The sequence below is a fragment of the Leuciscus leuciscus genome, assembly GCF_965113295.1.
Source record: "Leuciscus leuciscus genome assembly, chromosome: 2".
Taxonomy (NCBI): domain Eukaryota; kingdom Metazoa; phylum Chordata; class Actinopteri; order Cypriniformes; family Leuciscidae; genus Leuciscus; species Leuciscus leuciscus.
The window spans coordinates 65,000,700-65,021,106 of NC_138726.1; the positions used below are offsets into that span (position 1 = coordinate 65,000,700).

Genomic DNA, 20,407 nt, shown 5'->3' on the forward strand with positions numbered 1-20,407 from the left:
TTTATACCGGTTTATACTGTCACCCGGCGACTGGACTCCGGACTGAACTCTGAGTGAGAGTGTCAGTGAATGAGGAAGTTCAGGAGTGTGTTTATACCGAGAGCCTCGCGACTGAAGGTCACACACACACACTGAAGGTTCTGGCTCATCATGAACGTCATGAAGTCTCTTCTTCTTCTCTCTCTGGTTCTGCTGCTCATCTGGACCGGAAGCTGTTCCGCTCAGAGACCGAGGCGATGCCGTAAGTGTGTTACTCAGATCTGTACTGTAATAATCATCTGCATAATCATAATAACATGCTACTGCGTGATCGTTATATTCATGGATCATCTTATTTCCGCGGATCACAGGTGCTCTGAAGAGTATACCATGGTACATGTCTGAAGAAAAAAAACACACTTTGCAATACGGTTTCTTTTCTTAACATTAGTTGAAATAACAATTATTTATTAATTAATTAAATATTAATTAATATATCTAAAGCATTTATTGATCTCAGTTAATCAATCTCAACATTTACTAATGCATTATTAAAATCAAAAGTAGTCTATCTGTTAATATTATATAATGGACCTGAACTGATATAAACTAACAATGAACTGTTTATTTTTTATAACCTTAATAAAGATGAACAAATACTGTAACAGAAATGTGTTGCTCATTATTAGTATGTTATTAATGCTTTAATTAACATTAAGCAATGGAACCTTATTGTAAAGTGTTACTGTTTTTAAATGTCTATAGTTTTGATTAAGTTTGAGTTATTATTTGTAGTTTATTTAGTTTGAGTCATTTTAGTACTAAAAAAATAAAATAATAGAGAAACGTTGCTGAAAAAAGTTTAATAATAATATTAATTCTTTTATAATTTATTTTATGGCATTTAATGTTTTTTTTTTTACTTCAATGATTTCCCCCCTGTACAGTTTTAGTGTTAGTTAACAATAATAACCCTGTTGTTGTTGTTAAGACCGTGTTAAAATTACTATAATTAAGAGATTCAATTATTTCTATTTGTCAAAAGAACGCAGGTCACTATTTCAAATTTATTTTATGTCTATATCATAAGTTAAACTGAATTCAGTGAGGGTTATGCTTAAAACAAATTTATTTATTATATTTATTTATTTGCAATTCATTTAATTTAGGTAATTTAAATGGTCATGCAGTTTGACATGAATATTTAAATGTAGTTTATTAATCAAAATGAGCTCATAAATCCCACATGAGAATGATTGAGCATTTAAACTTTCAGACTGGAAGAACTGGAAGAGAGGGAAACTCTCTGAGAGAACAGAGGAAATACACATTTGAGCTCAGTCTTGTGTGCTATCGAGACACAAGTCTCACCTCAGAGTCACCTCTTCCCCTCTTCCCCCACTCCCTCTCCCTCATGCTGAGATCACCGACATTCACCCAAGAATCTATATGGTTTAGTGTGAATAATTATCATACAGTATTACAGATGTTTGGTATCATTTGAAATGTCTCAGTGCGACTGGTACAAAGGTCTCATTCCCAAAGAAGTAAACTAAAAGGTAATAAGGTATTTAAGAGTTTAGAGAGAACTGGCGCACAGAGGAGGGTGTGTCTTCCAGTTCTCAAAGGTGTAAACTCAATGCAAATTCCCATCGTTAGCGAATGATTCCATGTAAATCAACCTCTGCCCCCAGTAAGTCTGACGGTGATTAAAGCTACCACTAGGGGTCGCTAACCTCTTACAGTAACAAAGGCGTCGGTTGATGACGCATAAGCGGAATTATGGAACTTGTCGTCATGCTGAAGGATCTAATAATGTTTATGGATGAGTGAATACATTGATGACTGTGGTATGAAGGTCGCGAGTGCTAATGAGAGACAGATATCAGCGCCACACGCGAGTCCCGCATATATAAAGGAATAATGGCATTTCATTCTACCGAACTAACTTACCCGCTAGTGCTGAATTACTAACTTACTCACACAGGTCAGTTTATTAGACGAATTCAACTTGTGAGGTAACGCAGCGCTGTTTCACTTGCTCTACACTATCACACTAAACTGCATTTGAGGGTGTTGAAAGTTATAATGTTATTCTATGTGTTAGTTTGTGTGTATGAGACTAGCAGTGAGCTAGATCAACATTAGAATAACATACTGATCATATTCTAACATTTCATCATTGATTAGTTTTATGTACATTTGCTCACCTCTACATTTGCACGTCTCTGTCGAGTGGAAGTTAGCCGCGGACGCTAGCTCTCGGCATCTCGAAAACGCCACGCTGATATTGATCATTGTTTTAGTTCTCCTTTTGTCCCAAAGTCTGCTTGCCCTGATCCATAACGTCTGTACGAAACAACAACAGCGTGAGCGCGCCGCTAGACGTAACGCAGTTGTCCACGTCTGTCGCCATGGTTACTACGGCAGTACGAGCGGAAACCAGGGATTGACAGGCCACAAGTGAACAGGGACGAGCCAATTTCTTTGAAATTAAAAATCTTTGGGAACTTTTGGGATATTGTAAGTACACAACTGCAGGAAATATATCACATTGTGCAAGTGATTTTTGGATATTTTATTACAAAAATCTTACATATTGTAGCTTTAATGCAAATTCCCGCTGTGAACTCATGTTTACATTTGAAAAGAGGTTTTAGTGTATTTAAGGAGATGATGAAGAGGCTTGCCCGTCGGGTTCACATCCTATCTTATAGAGCATTTGATGTTGTGTATTTATTATATTTGAACTGATTATGAAATTGATATGATACATGTACCTGATGTAATAAATTGTTACATTTAATTTATTCCGACTGACTCTGAAATAGTTTTCTCCAGTAGATTAAACGGATTCGGATGTTCCCGCAAGTTTTGCGTCAGATTAGTGACGACTAATGTTTGGTTACTTTAGATACGTGTACGTAAACCACGGCTTGCCCAATCCAAAGCTATAATGAGAGAAGTAATGTTGGTGTAGTAGTGGCCATAACTCTACTGAAGTAAACGTTACGTTAAGTTCAAGTGTATGTGAAACCACGGGGGCTTTACCAGAGTATCTTTGATTGTGTAAGCGTGAATGTGACCGATCTCAGATATATAACAATTACGTGTGAATGTGATCGTGAGACAGAACTCGTGTCTTCTGTTTAACGCGGGTCTCTCACGATCACATTCACACCTCTGAGAGACATCACTTCCTAATCTGAGCGAGTAAACATACTTAAAGAGTTAAAGAATAATCAAACATTCCCTCACTTTTTATGGTGCTCAGATATCATTAAAACCTTTTTCATTTATGGAGTCAGATGAAATAACGAGGTAATATAGATGAGGAAATGTATTTCATTTAATCTTGTTGTGTTGTGTAAAAGTAAAGACAGTAACGTGCAGAAACCGTCGCCGTATGATTGGACGTTTAGTCAGGTTTACAAACGCATCTGTAATCTGATCTCATTCCCTCATGACAGCTGAACTCATGAATGATAGGAACCATAAAGCAGATTCACATGAGTTATTAATGCTGTAATGTTGCTTTAACAGACACTCCGCCGCTGCTGTCCGGCAGTATGAGCGTGGTGAGTTATTACACATTCACTGATTATGATTATGATGATTCTAACATATTATTGACTCAGTCAACTCTCATAAGAAAAGCCCAGACGCTTCAAATACAGAAGCTTTTATTGCTTCCATCATGGGATCATTTGATGGATTTAGTGTTAACTAATTAATTTGGTTTTAATAATTTTTTTCAATTTTTATTTCATTTGATGAATTAAACTGCATACTTTATCACTAGAAATAAAATAAAATAACCTATTAAATATGAAATTATTGCACAATCATGCAAGAGATTTCTTATATAGAATTGTTGTGTTCTGTATAACTCACTGAAGCTTTTCTCTAAGTTACTCATATATTCACATATATTTCTAGTGTTTCTATAAAAATCTGTTTCCAATAAATTCTGTTTTTTTAGACTTTCTATTCATCAAAGAATCCTGAGAAATAAAATGCATCAGTTTTCACAAAAATATGAACTGTTTTCAACACTGATAATAATCATAAATGTTTCATCATATTAGAGTGATTTGTGAAGGATCATGTGACACTGAAGACTGGAGTAATGATGCTGAACATTCAGCTTTGATCACAGGAATAAATTACACTTTACTGTATATTCACATAGAAAACATGATTTACAGTGGAATCATATTTCAGAGTTTTGACTGTATTTTGTGTGTGTTTCAGAGCGCTCGGGAAGGTCAGGATTGGGCGTTTGCTAAGTATCGCTACGATGCCATTGGTCAGCGCATCCGTGTGTGGGAGTTTGGAACCCATGAGAGCGAATCGTTTCATCTGAACATGTTGTTCCTGTTTCGAGAGGTGAACCACAATCACAATGTGAAACTGCACTGAGGAACTGGCATCATTTCTCCTGCACACGTACTGAAACACAAACCTGTGAAATATCAGCCCTACAGGAACAGAAACCGGCCACAAATGATTTACTCCACGTCCTCACTGAGCACAGCTTTAATATACTGGCAGAAGATCACATTCAGAGGCAGAGTTTGTGTGTTTCACGTATTTTAACTTGGACAGTGTCAGATCTGTAGAGAAAATATATCGCTTTAAAGCCTTTAAGCACATGCGGAAAATGGTATTATGTTTAATTATGCAAGCTTGCATCATAGATGGACCCAGACCAGACCATTTACAGCCAATATAGGCAATTTACCATAGACCATGCCAGTTTTCAAGTCAGTCTGACTTACTGTTGCATACCTATTGCCAGTTTTGTGGGGTTTTTTCCGGTTATAGCGCCACCAACTGGCCACAGAGCGAGCCCGTACACACGTGTACCAAGTTTGGTGAAATGATCTTATTCCGTTCAAGAGTTACAGCCGGTTTAGTAAGAGTGGCCACGCCTATTTCTAACTTTTTTGCGTCCCGTCACATTCATTAAAACACATTTTTTTCTTTTTTTTTTTTTATAATTATTGATATTCAGAGTCCAAAGAAATTGTCTGCACTGGTTTGGTTCCAATCGGTTGAAAAACCTACTAGTTTGCAAAAGTAGGTTTTTCATAAAATGAAAAGACACACGGTTTAGGAGATGAGCGGGTTTGTAGTTTCCCCGCTGTAGCGCCCCCGTCAGGCCGAGTGAAGACTAGCAGCCCTCAAAGTTTCCCACACAGCAACACAGTGTCGGCCCAGATCCGGCCCGGATGTGGAGTCCATGAGTACCGGATGTGGGCCGGATCTGGGCCGACACTGTGTTGCTGTCTGGGTCACGTGTCTACAACTCACGGTTTGGTCTGGCCGAACACTTTTAGGGGAGAATGCTGATCAAATTAATAAAATGATAAATAAAAATAATAATAATCTTCATGATTATTATTATTTTTATTTATCATTTTATTGATGTCATTTATTGATGATCATAAAAATTATTTAAAATGTATTTAAACATTTTTTTAAAATAAAATGATAAATAATTATAATTATTAAGGTAAATAAGCAATAAAAAATGAGGTATGAAAAATTCATTAAAATTTTTATTATAAATAATAATAATCATGAAGTTAAATAAGAAATAAAAATTAAGGAATAAACATAAAATGATAAAAACATAAATGATAAAATAAAATATAAATATATAATGATAAATAAAAACAATAATAATCATGACGTTACATAAAAAAATACAATGATAGATAATAATAATAGAAAGCAGTAAAAGCGTGTCCTGGACTCTTGCTGTGTGGGAACGTCTCTACACAGGGTCTGCTCAGTCGATCAGTGTTAGGGGAGAATGATGATCTGGAAAATCCTAAAAATGCTATGTCAAGTTCTCTGTCAATATTTCACTCAGTGGAAAGTCAAAGTGTCTAAATAAAAATGGGCTAAATTCAGCAGATGTAAACTGAACCGACACACACAGTTATAGTTGATCTGGAGCGATGAGAAGGACAGTTAGAGTGTGTGTGTGTGTGTGTGTGTGTGTGTGTGTGTGTGTGTGTGTGTGTGTGTGTCCAGTCTTGATTTCACACAGAATCAGTGATCAAACATCTGACATGAGACACAGAAGACAGTGTCGTTTCTGATTTTATTTGTACAAATGTTTAATAGATTAAATACAGTCATAAATATTTTTTCCTTACTTTTTATTTATTTAACTTCATGATTATTATTATTTATCACTTATTTTTTAAATACATATTCATTTTTCATACCTAACTTTTTATATCTTATTTAACTTAATTATTATAATAATAATAAAGACAGTGTTATTATTCAGTTCAGTGTTGATTATGAGTCCACTTCAACAACAGTGTCGACCCGGATCCGGCCGTGTGGAATCCTCGTGTTCCAGATGTGGGCCGACACAGTGTTGCTGTCTGGGAAAGCATCTGATAGTGTGTGTGTGTGTGTGTGTGTGTGTGTGTGTGTGTGCTCAGCATGTGGTGTACTCCATGGACTACAAGAACAGAACCTGTCAGAAGAATCCTCTCCACTCCGCCTTCCACCCGTCCCACATCCCTCGTAACGCCTCATGGCTGGCCCAGGTGGTTCTGGGAGGCTCGTCGGCGCCGGGAGAAGGGCTGCTGGTCAACACCTGGACCGGAGACGTGCCGGAGACCGCAGGTGAAGCTCAGTCCCGTTAGAGAGTCAGGAGAATGCTTTCACATCCACATGTGACCCTGTCACGCACACACACACACACACACACACACACACACACACACACACACACACACATACACACACACACACACACACACACACACACACACACACACACACGAAAGCTGACACTGTTTCTGGATAACTAAAGTGCATTCAGTACAAAATTACTTCCAGTTTAGCAGACTTTAAATACACAAATTTAGTATACTAAAAGTACAATCGCAGGGTGTTTATATTAAGTGCATAAGTATGTGACCCTGGACCACACAGCCAGGCACACGGGCACATTTACAGTGAAAAAGATTCTTTAGATTATTAAAACATTCTTCACACTGAGAAAACAATGAAACATCGATGCCAGTAAAGAAGCTTTATTTTTAAGAGTGAAACACAATGATGATTTCGACTTTTTTTCTCGAAACACAACGACTTTTAATTTCACATTATAATGACTTTAATCTCGAGATGGTTTTATTTTTTTATTATTACTTGGCCCTAATCCTCTTCTGTAATAACTTATGTAATTAAGAATGTAATTTTTTTTTTTACTTAAATGTACTTAAAGAAAAAAAAAGAAAAAAGGAAATGATAAATAAACATAATAATAATTAAGTTAAATAAGAAAAAAAAAAGGAATAATTTTTTTAAATGCATTTAAAAAATAAATAAACTAAAAATAATAAACGTGAAGTCACTTTTTAAAAAAGTGTTAGTTAATAAAATACAACTTGATTTCAGGTTAGTGAATGTTGAAATTAACATTAGCTGAGATTAATACACAGTAATAAAGTATTTTTCATTATTAGTTCATGTGACCATAAAAACTGAAACAAAAATGCAGATGTGAAGCTTTTCCTGCCCAGTAAATCCCGTCTCATCCTCGGTTTCTCCTCGGTTCCTCAGGGATGCGCTTCAGTAAAGAGTGTTTCACACCTCGGTTCCTCAGGGATGCGCTTCAGTAAAGAGTGTTTCACACCTCGGTTCCTCAGGGATGCGCTTCAGTAAAGAGTGTTTCACACCTCGGTTCCTCAGGGATGCGCTTCAGTAAAGAGTGTTTCACACCGCAGAGCTTCACCTTTAACAGTGCTTGTTGTCTCCAGGTAAATACATGGCCACGGTGACGGAGTTCGGCTGTATCCCGGTGTCCACGCTGTACTACACGCCACAGTCCGGCTGGGTCATCACCACGTAAGACAGGCTTTCACATCATACACACAAACACAACTAATCAGCCGATGTTTCGGTGCATCAGTTTCCTCCAGCCCTCGTCATAGTTCAACCAGGAGAGAAAAACTCCCTGAGATTAAAATCTCTTTTACAGGCAGAGCACACACACACACACACACACACACACACACACACACACACACACACACACACACACACACACACAGAGACGGTAATAACAGCACATTAACTGTAATAAACGTGTGTTTTCCAGCTACTTTAACGCCGTGACGGGGATCGAGGACCCGGAGCAGTTCATCCCTCCTCCGTTCTGCGATGATGTTGAGATTGAAGAGGAGAACCTCGACTTCTTCAGCGGATTCTTTAGTCTTTAACGTGTTTTAATCGCATTTGAAGGATTTTCACATGCTTTTTTAACGTAAACATCCTGTTTGCACGTTTCCTTTTAAATGCTGATGCTGCTCTTTATGATTTGCTCATTTAATTCAACTACGGTTCATGTCAATCAAAAGCACTTTAATCGTTTAAAAAAAAGGTAAAATAAAGGTTTTATCTTTCAGTATTTTCTAGCGTTGTCTTTCTGACGGTCAGCTGTAGTGTTACAGCAGTGTGATCTGGGTTATCCTAAAGTCCCTGTGGGGTAAATCCAGCGTTTAATGTTGTTTATGTGTCTATGTGGTGTTTTTAATACGCTTTAAGACAAACCATGTGTAAATTCATAAGTCGACACCATTGCTGAGTGTTTTCTCTTTAAAGGGGTCATCGGATGCTGTTCACTTTTATAAGGTGTTTGCATAGCAGTTGCTCATTAGCATTTAAAGAGACACGCACTGGAACGGGTCGCTGTGAGCAAAGCTGTGTTTGAGGAGGTAAGCGTGTTGTTTAACCATTGAGGAATTTTAATCAAAGTATGTTACAGACTTTACATGAAGACCCTAAAGAATCACACCAACTTGTGGAAAATGAGCATCTCATGACCCCTTTAAAACGCTTCGGTTACGTCAGTGTTCATTTCATTGACGAATCATTTTCGTCATTGTTTTCGTCAACGACATTTTTTTCACAGACGAAAACGAGACGAGAACTAAATAAAACCCAGTTTTGAATGACAAAAATAGTTCTGAATTTGATTTCTTTAAACGAATATTGAACATTTGAAAATTAACTAATTAAATGTTTTTATGGCTGAATTTTATAGAAGTGTATTTTCAAACAGCTGGTTTTTTTTTGTTTTTTTTTGCAAATATCCAATTTAAAAAAATCGTTCAGTCGTTTTTTATTTATTTAAACGTACACTATGTAATCTTTTTCCGCCGCTAGGGGTCGCTAACCTCTTACAATAACAAAGGTGTAGTTTGATGACGCAACACTTGCTAAGAATTATGGATCTTGTCGCCAACGTCAAGCCGACCGATCTAATAATGTTTATGGATGAGTAAATACATCGATGTTTTTATCATGACTGTGATATGAAGCAGTTCGGGATTGCTAAAAGACAGCTATCAGCTCCACACGCGACGCGAGTGCCGCGGATATAAGAGGAATATGGACATTTCATTCTACCGAACTACACGCAAGTGCAGAATTACAACTCACAGGTCAGTTTATTAGACAAATTAAACTTGTGAGGTAACGCAGCGCTGTTTTACTCGGTCTAACATTACACTATCACACTAAACTGCTTTTTAATGTGTTGAAATGTATGTTATTCTATGTGTTAGTTTGTCTGTATGAGACTAGCAGTGAGCTAGATCAACATTAGAATAACATACAGATCATATTCTAACATTTCATCATTGTTGAACTATATAACATTGATTAGTTTTATGTAAATGTGCTCACATGTTTAAAGGGTAACTAAACCCTAAACCAACTTTTTTTAGTTAATGATCTGTAAGAATGGGGCTTTATTAGTGCTGTTCATTGATTCAAGTAGTTTTTTTTTGACATTTGTGTTTAAAGTGTTTTAATTTTACAACATGTGGTGTAAAAACGTCTGAGTGCTGCCCTCTTCAGGTTGAACAGTGGCTACTGCAGTTGAATTTTCCTATTGGGAGTTGTGGTACCCTCTGACATCAGAGGGTACCAGCTAACCACGCCCTTGCCTGCAGAGAGATATGTCACAGATGCACGCCCCCTCTCCACTGGGCTCTGCCTACTTTTCCAGCATTTTTCAAATATTGCCAGTGGGTGGAGTCAGGCTCTGACCAGGGGTTTAGTTACCCTTTAACAAAGTACACGTAGGAGCGGTCGAAGTCTCGGACGTCGGAGAAGCTCTAGGCATCTCGAAAACACCGCGCTGATATTGATTCTCGGTTTAGTTCTCCTTTTTTATCCAAAGTCTGCTTGCCATGGTCCATAATGTTTGAATGAAACAACAACAGCGTGCAGATAGACATTGCGAACTACACAGTGGTCCACGTCTGTCGCCTTGGTTACTATCAGAGGGCTCTGGTTACTATGGCAGAGCGGAAACCAGGGACAACGCGGATATGATGCCATTGACGGCAACAAAACATAGATATAGTGATTTTTGCTATTTTTAAAGCAAAAAAGTTACATATTGTACCTTTAATAATAAGAGTAGAAAAATGAGAAAACAGCTTGAATATTAGATTTCTAATATTGTAATAATAGCCCTCTTTAACGATATGCTTGAGAAGTTTTTCCTGTGAGTTTCCCGCGTACAGACACCAATATCAAAACCATCCGGATCCACGAAAACGACTAAAACCCCTGTGTTCTGCTGCCAGGCCAGTAGATGGCGATGAAACACTACAGCCTGAACACGTAATACACATGTGCATGACTTCAATCATCTTCAGAGATTAGAGTTGTTGTTGTTTACACGGAGGACCGTTTTCAGAAACTTGCACTTTGAAACCCGTTTTCAAAAGTTTGCGTTTTCAGGCACTTAATTTTCGTGTTTAAAAAAACGGCCAAAACGCATAAAAAGTTTTACGTTTTTAATTGAAAACGGTGTCGTGTGTAAAAACAGACCCTTAATCTCTCATCCTAAAAGTGCACATGCAAACACACATCCCCCCAAAAAAAAAATATAAACTAATGTAAACAAATTGTACGGAATGTAAATGTAAACAGTGCAAAAAAAAACAAAAAAAAAATAATAATGAGCTTTTATGTTCTGTGGCATTTAGAGCTTGTACAGATATCGGATAAAAACTGTTTTTGAAGCGATTTGTCCGTGTTCTGGTGGTTCTGTTTGTAGTGATGGGTCATTCGTGAACGACTCTGACAACTGAACGAAAGTCTCGGAAGGTAAAGTAATTATTTGTGTTCCCTGTCAGTTACTTTTGACTGCATTATAATGATTTCTTAATTCAGAATATGATGGAGATTGCGTAGGTGGATGTGCTCGGGGAATTTGCCTGTTAAAAGTATAACATTTAAAGCCACTTTTCCCCGCCAAGATTTGTTCATTTTGATGAACGAGATGAACAAGAGAGCTAACACTAACAGAGAGTGACCTGGGTTAGTCAGGTGTCTTTAATGACGCTATGAGCTCTCTCAGACATATTGAATATTATGGGCACCATGAAACTTTTGTAAAAATGATCAGAAATGCTGCCGCTGGATACAAACGTTTTACACAAAACACCGGCAGGGAAAGAGATAACGAGTGTGGAAAAAGAGTCAAACACTAAAATACAATTTTCCCATCTTTATTGCAGTCATCTCCATCAAGAAAAATGAAATATGCATAAACTATTAAAAACATTGAAGCAAGTGAATACATGTAAATCCACCAGAGATCATCTTATAGTGAGGAACACACTTCTGAGTGTGATCGTCGTGGATCTCTAACCAAGCGCTACGAGTGTTCCTAAACTAGCATTACCTTCTTCCTGGTGTCCTACAGTATGAGGAGTGAGCTTCACTAGTGTGACTATATTAACCTCTTCACCCAATCAAGCCTTCCTTCTAAACATGACAAACACACGTGAAATGTGAGACCAGTTTCTAAATCATTAGAGTAAACAGGAAAACGAAGCATGGATGCAAAAACATTGCAAGCTTTAAGTTCAGGGTGTTTGATGACAGGGGTTCATTAAGATCAGGGTGTTTGATGACAGGGGTTCATTAAGATCAGGGTGTTTGATGACAGGGGTTCATTAAGATCAGGGTGTTTGATGACAGGGGTTCATTAAGATCAGGGTGTTTGATGACAGGGGTTCATTAAGATCAGGGTGTTTGATGACAGGGGTTCATTAAGATCAGGGTGTTTGATGACAGGGGTTCATTAAGATCAGGGTGTTTGATGACAGGGGTTCATTAAGATCAGGGTGTTTGATGACAGGGGTTCATTAAGATCAGGGTGTTTGATGACAGGGGTTCATTAAGATCAGGGTGTTTGATGACAGGGGTTCATCTGGAAGCTCGTTTCTGCCACTCAAAAAGCAGAAGTTTATCTTGTGAGATAAAAAGTCGCTATTACTTTTTTAATTTATTCGTCTGGGTTCCTTAATGAAAAACACAGGAGAAACGCAACTCTGGTTTGAATGGCTTCTTGAGGAGTCGATCTTTGGCTCGGTCAGCCTGAGAGCCTGATTGGTTCCTGAGGCGGCGTGAGTGTGTGATTGGCTGAGCCTGTGTTTATGTCATGAGGAGGTGGTGTGCGTGTGTGTGTGTGTGTGTGTTTATGTCATGAGGAGGCGGTGCACACACTGCAGCTGATGCTGAGACATCACGAGGGAGTGTGTGTGTGTGTGTGTGTGTGTGTTTATGTCATGAGGAGGCGGTGTGTGTGTGTGTGTGTGTGTGTGTGTGTGTGTGTGTGTGTTTATGTCATGAGGAGGCGGTGCACACACTGCAGCTGATGCTGAGACATCACGAGGGAGTGTGTGTGTGTGTGTGTGTGTTTATGTCATGAGGAGGCGGTGTGTGTGTGTGTGTGTGTGTGTGTGTGTGTGTTTATGTCATGAGGAGGCGGTGCACACACTGCAGCTGATGCTGAGACATCACGAGGGAGTGTGTGTGTGTGTGTGTGTGTTTATGTCATGAGGAGGCGGTGTGTGTGTGTGTGTGTGTGTGTGTGTGTGTGTGTTTATGTCATGAGGAGGCGGTGCACACACTGAAGCTGATGCTGGGACAGCACGAGGGAGTGTGTTTGCTCCTGACCGCGAGCACAGGGGATCATCACCTTCCCCACCAGCAGCGAGCCGCTCTTCTGCTCCTCTTTCGCCTGAGAGAGGATCATGGGAAGGTTAATGAGAGAGGATCATGGGAAGGTTCACACACTGATGTGTGTGGTGTGTGCGAGCGCCCTGACCTTGACAAACGAGGGTGACGGGAAAGTGGCGAAGTCTGACGGCACACGCGCTCCGGGCCGCTGAGACACCACGTGCTGCGACACTTCAGCCTGAAACACACACACACACACACACACACGATGAGGGAAGCGCTGACACACACCTGTGAGTGATCATCACACACACCAACACACTGACCTTCAGCTTGTCCAGCGCGTCGCTGAGAGAATTCAGCCTGGCCGTCTGTTCCAGCAACTGAGCGCTCGCACTCGCTGCACACACACACACACACACACACACACACACACAGGAAAGACATTTATAATGTTACAGAAGATTCTATGTCAAATAAATGCTGTTCTTTTGAACTTTCTATTCATCGAAGAATCGTCTCTGTTACGTATGCAACCCTCGTTCCCTGAAGTACGTTGATGAACGATGTACATTTCTCCAGTCTTCAGTGTCACATGATCCTTCAGAAATCATTCTAATATGATGATTTGATGCTCAAGAAACATTTATGATCATTATCAATGTTGAAACCAGCTTAATTTTTTTGTTGAAACTGTGATGCATTTAATTTTTCAGGTTCCCTTTCACCCGTACACTCTTGACATACGTCAATGACGACTGAGGGAATCCCTACCAAAGCGCCACAGCTGTCCTCTTCCAGTGCCCTGTGTCACAGAGTTCAAGTTTACTGTCAATTCTGCTACATGTACAGGACATACAGAGGATTGGAATTCTGTTTCCCTCAGACCCATGGTGTAAAACACCACCATAACATAACAGTCACCTGTTGTTCTGGAGTAACCCAAACAGTGAGAGTATTGGATAACACTGGGAAAGCTTGCCCTTTCCATTAGGAAGGAGAATGCTGCGGAAGCCACACTCTTCCCGGAGGAGTTATGTGGAGATGTACATAGGACTAACCCCGTAGGGCTGTTCTATACTAAAGTACTGTATAGGGAAAGACACGCGCTTCCGTTTAGTTGCACATACGGGATCCCCGTAGGGTCACACATATGGCACCCAGCCTAAATCTCAAGGATTCAACGGAATATCTGATGGTGACGGAGGACTCAGAAGGTTTACCCGTAGGAACTCTCTGGAGCTATAGCGCATGTCTTAGCGCAGCAAGCCGACACAAGCCAGGTGCATTCAGTGTCTTCTACCCGTCTGAGGCGAGAATACAGGAGACCAGCTCTACACGTAGGCTATAGGATCTAGCAAACGTGTAAGGTGTCGCCCAGCTCTACAGATATCTGTCAGAGAGAACATCCCAGGAGAATGCAATACTCCTAGTGGAGTGGAATCACAACCTGAGCGGGCAGGGCACGCCTTGTGCTTGGTAAGCCAGGGCGATGGTGTCCACTAACCAGTGGGCCAACCTCTGCTTGCAACCTCTGCTTGGAGACAGCCTTTCCCTTCTGCCGGCCTCCGTAACAGAGTTGGTCTGACGTACCATCGCAGAGCGCGGAGGGGACAGAGCAAAGCCAGGGCTGGGTCTGCCTCCTCAAGGGGCAGCACTTGCAGGTTCACCACCTGGTCCCTGAAGGGAGTGGTGGGAACCTTGGGCACATATCCGGGTCGGCGTCTCAGTGTAACCTGAGAATCACCCGGCCCGAACTCTAGGCACGATTCGTTGACCGAAAAACCTGCCGGTCCCCTACCATCTTAATGGAGGCCAGGAGCAATTCCAAGTCTACTGATCGCAAAGGCTCAAATGGGACATTCTGGAGTGCTCTGAGCACCAGAGACAGATCCCAAGAGGGTAAAGAAAGGGTGGATTTAATCTCCTCGCCCCCCTAAGGAACCTGATGACCAGGTCATGCTTCCCAACTAGCTTACCCTCCAAGTCGTGCTGGTCTGAGATGTCGGCAGCACAGACTTTCAGGCTGGAGGGAGACCGCCTTCGCTCCAACCCCTGCTGCAAGAAGGAAAGCTCGGCTCTGATCGAGCATGTTCGGGGGTCTTCTCAGTGAGAACACCATTCGACGAATAGGTTCTACTTCAATGCGTACACCTCTCTCGTAGACTGTGCTCACTCTGAAGTGATGGTGTTCACTACCCCTTGAGGTGTAGTCTCCAAAGATCTGGACGTGGGTGCCCCATCTCTGAGAAAGTAGGTCCTTCTTCAGAGGAATGGGCCACGGAGGGGCTGTCACGAGGAGCATCAGTTCTGGGAACCAGGTCCGGTGGGCCAATAAGGGACTACCAACAGGACCAGCTCCTCGTCCTCCCTGACCTTGAAAAATGTCTGTGCTAGTAGGCTCACTGGGGGAAACGCATACTTGCGTAGGCCCCGGGGCCAGCTGTGCGCCAGTGCATCTGAACCGAGAGTTCCCTCTGTCAGAGAGTAAAACAACTAGCAATGGGTGGTTTCTGGAGAGGCAAACAGGTCTACCTGTGCAGCTCCGACACGATGCCAGATCGTTTCACTCCTCTCCTGTGAGTGGAGACAGTTGGGACAGCTCGCCGGCTGCATGGTTGAGCACCCCCGGAATATGAACAGCATGAAGCGACCTCAGATGCTCCTGACTCCAAAGGAGGAGATGGCGGGCGAGTTGCAACATGCGACGGGAGCGTAGACCACCTTGATGGTTGATGTACGCAACGGTCTCAATGTTGTCTGTACGGACCAGTACGTCTTTACCAAGTTACCAAGTTACCAAGCCGGCGTCGGGCAGTTAAAGGTGCCGTCCACAACCTTGAAATCAGACATCTTTAAAAAGACGTGATCTCAGCTGTTTAAGCTCTTAGAGGAAAACAACACACCAGATCCTATTACAGCCTGTGTTTCCACTCAATCACTGTCATCGCTGAGTTGACAATAGCTGTGATAAAAGCTGTTGGAAATTTGCTCAGACCGTCTCGCCAACGACACGACAGGCTTCTTCTCTCTTCTTTTAGAAAACACTCTTCAGAAGACGCACACAAAGCTCGGCTCCTCAGCGAAAAGCTGAAGTGCAATCGCACCTGCTGCTCGTTATATATATATATATATATATATATATATATGTATATGCGAGGCAGAGCAGCTGCTGCAAATGACTGCACGCTAATATGCATTGGCTCGTTTAGTTTCACTCAAAGTAGATTGGCTCTTTAGCGAGATGCCCTCAGTCGTTCATCGACGTACGTCGAGAGTGTACGACTGAAAGGGAACCTGAAAAATTAAATGCATCACAGTTTCAACACAAAAATTAACCAGTTTCAACACAAATATGAACCCGTTTTCATTAATAATACATTTATGATAATCATAAATGTTTCTTGAGCATCAAATCATCATATTAGATTGATTTCTGAAGGATCATGTGACACTGAAGACTGGAGTAATGATGCTGAAAATTCAGCTTTGATCACAGGAATAAATTACACTTCACTATATATTCATTTCCACCGCGCACAACAATAACAATCATGCTTTAGTTCATTTTAATTATGAAATAACAACATAAAATGTAATAACTAGGACATCCATAGTTCACAAGTCTGTATGATAAACTAAGTAATAATTATGACATTAAAAGTCATAATTATGAAGTCATAATTTAGCCCCTTCAGACCTATTTTTTTTTTCACTGAGCATTTAAAAAAATCTACTTCATATTTGGTCTTCCTCAATGTAGAAATTAATCTAAAAATATATTTTTGCCAACTCGTAAAAAAAAGTAAAAAATTTACTGGATTTTTTTTGTCCACTGCAACTGAGGCAACATAATAAGCATCATATTTTAACCATAATTTTGAACTAATATTTGAACAAAATAATTTTGAACTAAGTCTAATAATTCTGACTTATTATGTCATAATTATGACTTTCATGTCAATTATATTTACCAACGCATGATTCTTTTTTCTTATGTAGCGGAAATGGACTTCCATAGAAAACAGCTATTTTAAACTGTAATAATATATATAAAATCAAAAAATTTAAAGAGTGTAAACAAAACATAAAATGTACAAACTGTAAAAATAAAAAATAAATAAAAACTAGTGTAAAAAACATTTAATTATAAAAATGAAAAAATACAAGTAAAACCTAAAAAAAAAAAAAAGCAGTAAAAACTAGACAGACAGATGACCTGTGCTCTTGCCACTGATGTCCACCACTCTGAGTCCGGCACTCATCTTCAGCAGGTTCACCAGCATCAGATCTGTCCGACGGCACAGAGACCCTGACGACGCTCCCTCTCCCGTCACTCCCATCACTCCCGTCATGTTAGGCACCGTCAGCGGCGGCAGCGACGACAGCTGCACACGCATCTTCTCAGCCTGAGGGCGGAGGTCAGAGGTCAGAGGTCACACCGCACCTGTGTTCACGCTGTAATGGAGGGTTATAATGACCTTCAGTCTGTAGTTCTCGCTCTTCAGCTGCTTGATGGCGAGTCGCTGCACGTCGATCTGCTGTTTGAGGAGAGGAGAGTCCACGACCTGAACCGCACCCGAGACTCCGCCCACACCGGAAGACACGCCCCCTGCAACACAATACACAACGGTTCGACATCGCAGTGTTTGTAAAGCGGGCATCAGTGGATCAGAGCGATGGGAAATCTGTGTGAGAATCCCGTCTCTCTCTTGAATCCAACACTGAAGTGACTTAAACTGCAGTTCATCAACTGCCCACTAGAGACCGGCAGCAAAAGAGACTCAATCCCATAGACCCGCATGTTAAAATGCCCAACTTTACAGCTAATTGTTTTACAGCTAATTTTGCCCTTCATGACGAAAGTAAGGAATTACTTAAATTACTTAAATATATTAAATTAATGGATTTTTTTATAACTCATCCGTTTAAATTATGTTAAGCCTTAAAGTTGTGCATAATTAAGGGCATGGCCACTTGAGAGACAGGTGAATTGCTGCTGATGTCACTACTAGCCGCTTGTCTGCTGTCTGTTAGCATCACGTCACCTCAGCTAATCCGCCTCGCTGCACATTTTCGGTTTATGCGCGAGTGACGCGCGGCCAAGATGGCGACAGCCGGCTCCGCCCACTTTGGGCTTCAGAAACGCTCTTCGGAAACACTACGGGTGACGTCACGCACACTACAAACATATTATATACAGGCTATGGTGTAAAAAAGAAGTACAAACTGTAATAAAAAAAAGTAAAAAAAACTTAAACACTTAAAACAATGTAGAAACTGTAAAAACTTAATGTAAAAAAAGTACAAACAGTAAAAAAAGTAAAAACTTAAAAAAAAAAAAGAAAGTTAAGGCCAGACAAGGAAGGCAAAAACGTTGAAAATATACATTAAGATGTTTATTTTATTACATTTTGTTTACATGTGGCAGTGAGTTTCTCCCGAATTTACCAGGAAGTTAGCATTCCAACTGTCTGTCATGACTAGTGTTGCTTTCGTCAACGAAAATTATGACGAAATATTGTCGTCAACGAACCGTTATCACCTGACAAAAACGAGACGAGACGAGACGTAAATGCTGGTCATGTGACGATGACTAAAATACATGTATAATGCAATATCGTTGACGAATAAAAACGAGACTAAATGTGGTTTACAAAATAAAAACTATGCTAAAATGTCTCTTCATTTTCGTTGACCAAAACGAGACGAGACGAAATGTTATAACGTCACGACGAATGAGGGAGTTGTGCGTGAACCCATAGCTTATCGGCTTTAAATTCTGGTTTGCGATCTGGTCACCCGATTATCAGGGAATTTAACAATATTACTCCATTAGTTATTCTATTAAAATGTCTCATTGATATTTGACACATTCATAATCATTACTTTTGCCGGTTCTTTGTGACAGCTGTATGTTATTGGCAGCGTCACCCGCGGTTACATGAACGCGTCACCGCATCAGCACCAGAACATGGAGATTTTATTTTAGAGAATAATCGCACAACCTATTCGATATTCTATAATTAAATAAAATAATCGAATATCCAAAAATCGTGACTCATCCCTGCATGGAATCTCTTGTTTCTTTTCCCAAATCTTCACTCACGTCTCACCCATTTTCTAAAAGGATTATAAACGTTTCTTTATTGGTTCGCTTTTAATTAGGCCTATTATATTCGTATTCTTTACTGTGGTAAAGTAGAAAAACGCTGTAGGACAGATAGCCTACATTTGTACTTGCATGTCAAATAATTTTTTACACAGTTTGTGCTTGTTAGGCCTATATTAGACATAGGTCATTAGACATTAGTCAAGTTTAGTTGTAAAACGCGTTTCACACGCGCGGGTGATTTTTAGTTTCACTTTCTCTGGCAGCGCAATCTCAAACATAGAACAAAATAAATATATAATTTCTAAATATTTCGCCCTTGTGGAGGATAAAATTCGCTCTTCAGACCAATTTACATCAAGTAGAAAACACGAAGATATCATAAAGAGATCGATGGTCTCTTTCCTGCTCGTGTCCCACATCCCTCTCAAAGCGCAGAGTATAGGCTATATCACGCGTCTTTGTGTGGAAATATAAAACTATTTTTTTTATTTTTTTTTAAATAACCCCCCAACCACCGCCGGTAGTTGGTCCATTACCGCGGTGGTAAAAAAACAAACAAAAAACTGCCACCGTCACAGCCAAAGCTAAATATAATAGGATAACCTTGTTTGCAATTCTATACTGACTAGGGTAAATAGAATTGCATTACTAAAAAGACACTAAAATACAATTTCCATTGACTAAAACTAGACTAAAATGTCATCAGTTTTCGTCGACTAAAACTTGACTAGACTAAAAAGAGTATGAACGTGACTAAAACTAATAAAAACTAAAATGACAGCTTGACACAAAGACTAGACTAAAACTAAAATTAAAACAGGCCGCCAAAAACAACACTAGTCATGACCGGTATCGTGGGAAAGCTCTGAGTCTCCTGCACAACGCTATGTAACCCAAATATGGGCATTTCCTTTCTATCAGTAACCAATCGTGAATGTCCAGAGGGGGATTTAAAGCTAACGACGGACTTCTAATTTAGAGCTGTTTAACTCTTTAACTGCCGTTTTCTCACAATGAGTTTTTTGTCATTCTCCAGTAGAAACTTCTCAGCCTATGTAGCACCTGTGCACACCAGACTCTCCAGTTATACACTTAGCAGTATTCTGAAGATATGTTCACAGGGATTTGTTAATAAATCATTCCTGGCCTGATTTATGTCACATTTTAATCAAACAAATATGGCGAAAATTATTTTTTTTAAGGCTATGGAGAGTATATTTTGATTTCCTAGGTAATGATATCCTGAATTTGTTTTTCCATATTGTGTGTAAACATAATGAAAAAAGA

General features: G+C 40.0%; 3 protein-coding genes and 1 long non-coding RNA gene across 5 annotated transcripts in view; 2 read left to right on the forward strand and 2 right to left on the reverse strand.

The window, feature by feature from the left end:
* Positions 1-77: 77 nt before the first annotated feature.
* Positions 78-8,425, forward strand: epdl1 (ependymin-like 1). The gene is made up of 6 exons (XM_082161628.1): positions 78-241; positions 3,523-3,557; positions 4,234-4,368; positions 6,447-6,633; positions 7,776-7,863; positions 8,117-8,425. Exons 1-6 carry the CDS (start codon positions 151-153, stop codon positions 8,235-8,237), a joined length of 657 nt encoding a protein of 218 aa, XP_082017754.1. The 5' UTR covers positions 78-150; the 3' UTR covers positions 8,238-8,425.
* Positions 4,592-6,440, reverse strand: LOC309492629. Its single transcript, XR_014203618.1, has 2 exons — positions 5,289-6,440; positions 4,592-4,815 (listed from the first exon to the last, which is right to left on the reverse strand). It is a non-coding gene; the product is annotated as an uncharacterized lncRNA (long non-coding RNA).
* Positions 8,426-12,722: 4,297 nt separating the features above from the next.
* The window catches only part of dctn1a (dynactin 1a), a 46,563-nt gene continuing 38,878 nt past the window's right edge, over positions 12,723-20,407 (reverse strand). For both annotated transcript variants that reach the window (XM_082161565.1, XM_082161564.1), the window contains 5 exons: positions 17,487-17,617; positions 17,225-17,414; positions 13,332-13,405; positions 13,154-13,243; positions 12,723-13,066 (listed from right to left, as the gene is read on the reverse strand). In XM_082161565.1, coding sequence (XP_082017691.1) covers positions 12,929-13,066; positions 13,154-13,243; positions 13,332-13,405; positions 17,225-17,414; positions 17,487-17,617 — 623 coding nt within the window. In that variant the 3' untranslated portion in view covers positions 12,723-12,928. The remainder of the gene's footprint in view (positions 13,067-13,153; positions 13,244-13,331; positions 13,406-17,224; positions 17,415-17,486; positions 17,618-20,407) is intronic.
* Positions 19,711-20,407, forward strand: part of LOC309492606 (uncharacterized protein) — a 200,485-nt gene continuing 199,788 nt past the window's right edge. The window contains exon 1 of the mRNA XM_082161609.1: positions 19,711-19,959. The gene's annotated coding sequence lies outside the window, so the exon portion shown is untranslated. The remainder of the gene's footprint in view (positions 19,960-20,407) is intronic.

Coding starts and splice junctions, on each gene's coding strand:
- epdl1 (XM_082161628.1), top strand. CDS start 151: ATGAACGTCATGAAGTCTCTTCTTCTTCTCTCTCTGGTTCTGCTGCTC. Junction 242..3,522: donor TCAGAGACCGAGGCGATGCC/GTAAGTGTGTTA, acceptor TTGCTTTAACAG/ACACTCCGCCGCTGCTGTCC. Junction 4,369..6,446: donor TGTTGTTCCTGTTTCGAGAG/GTGAACCACAAT, acceptor GTGTGTGCTCAG/CATGTGGTGTACTCCATGGA.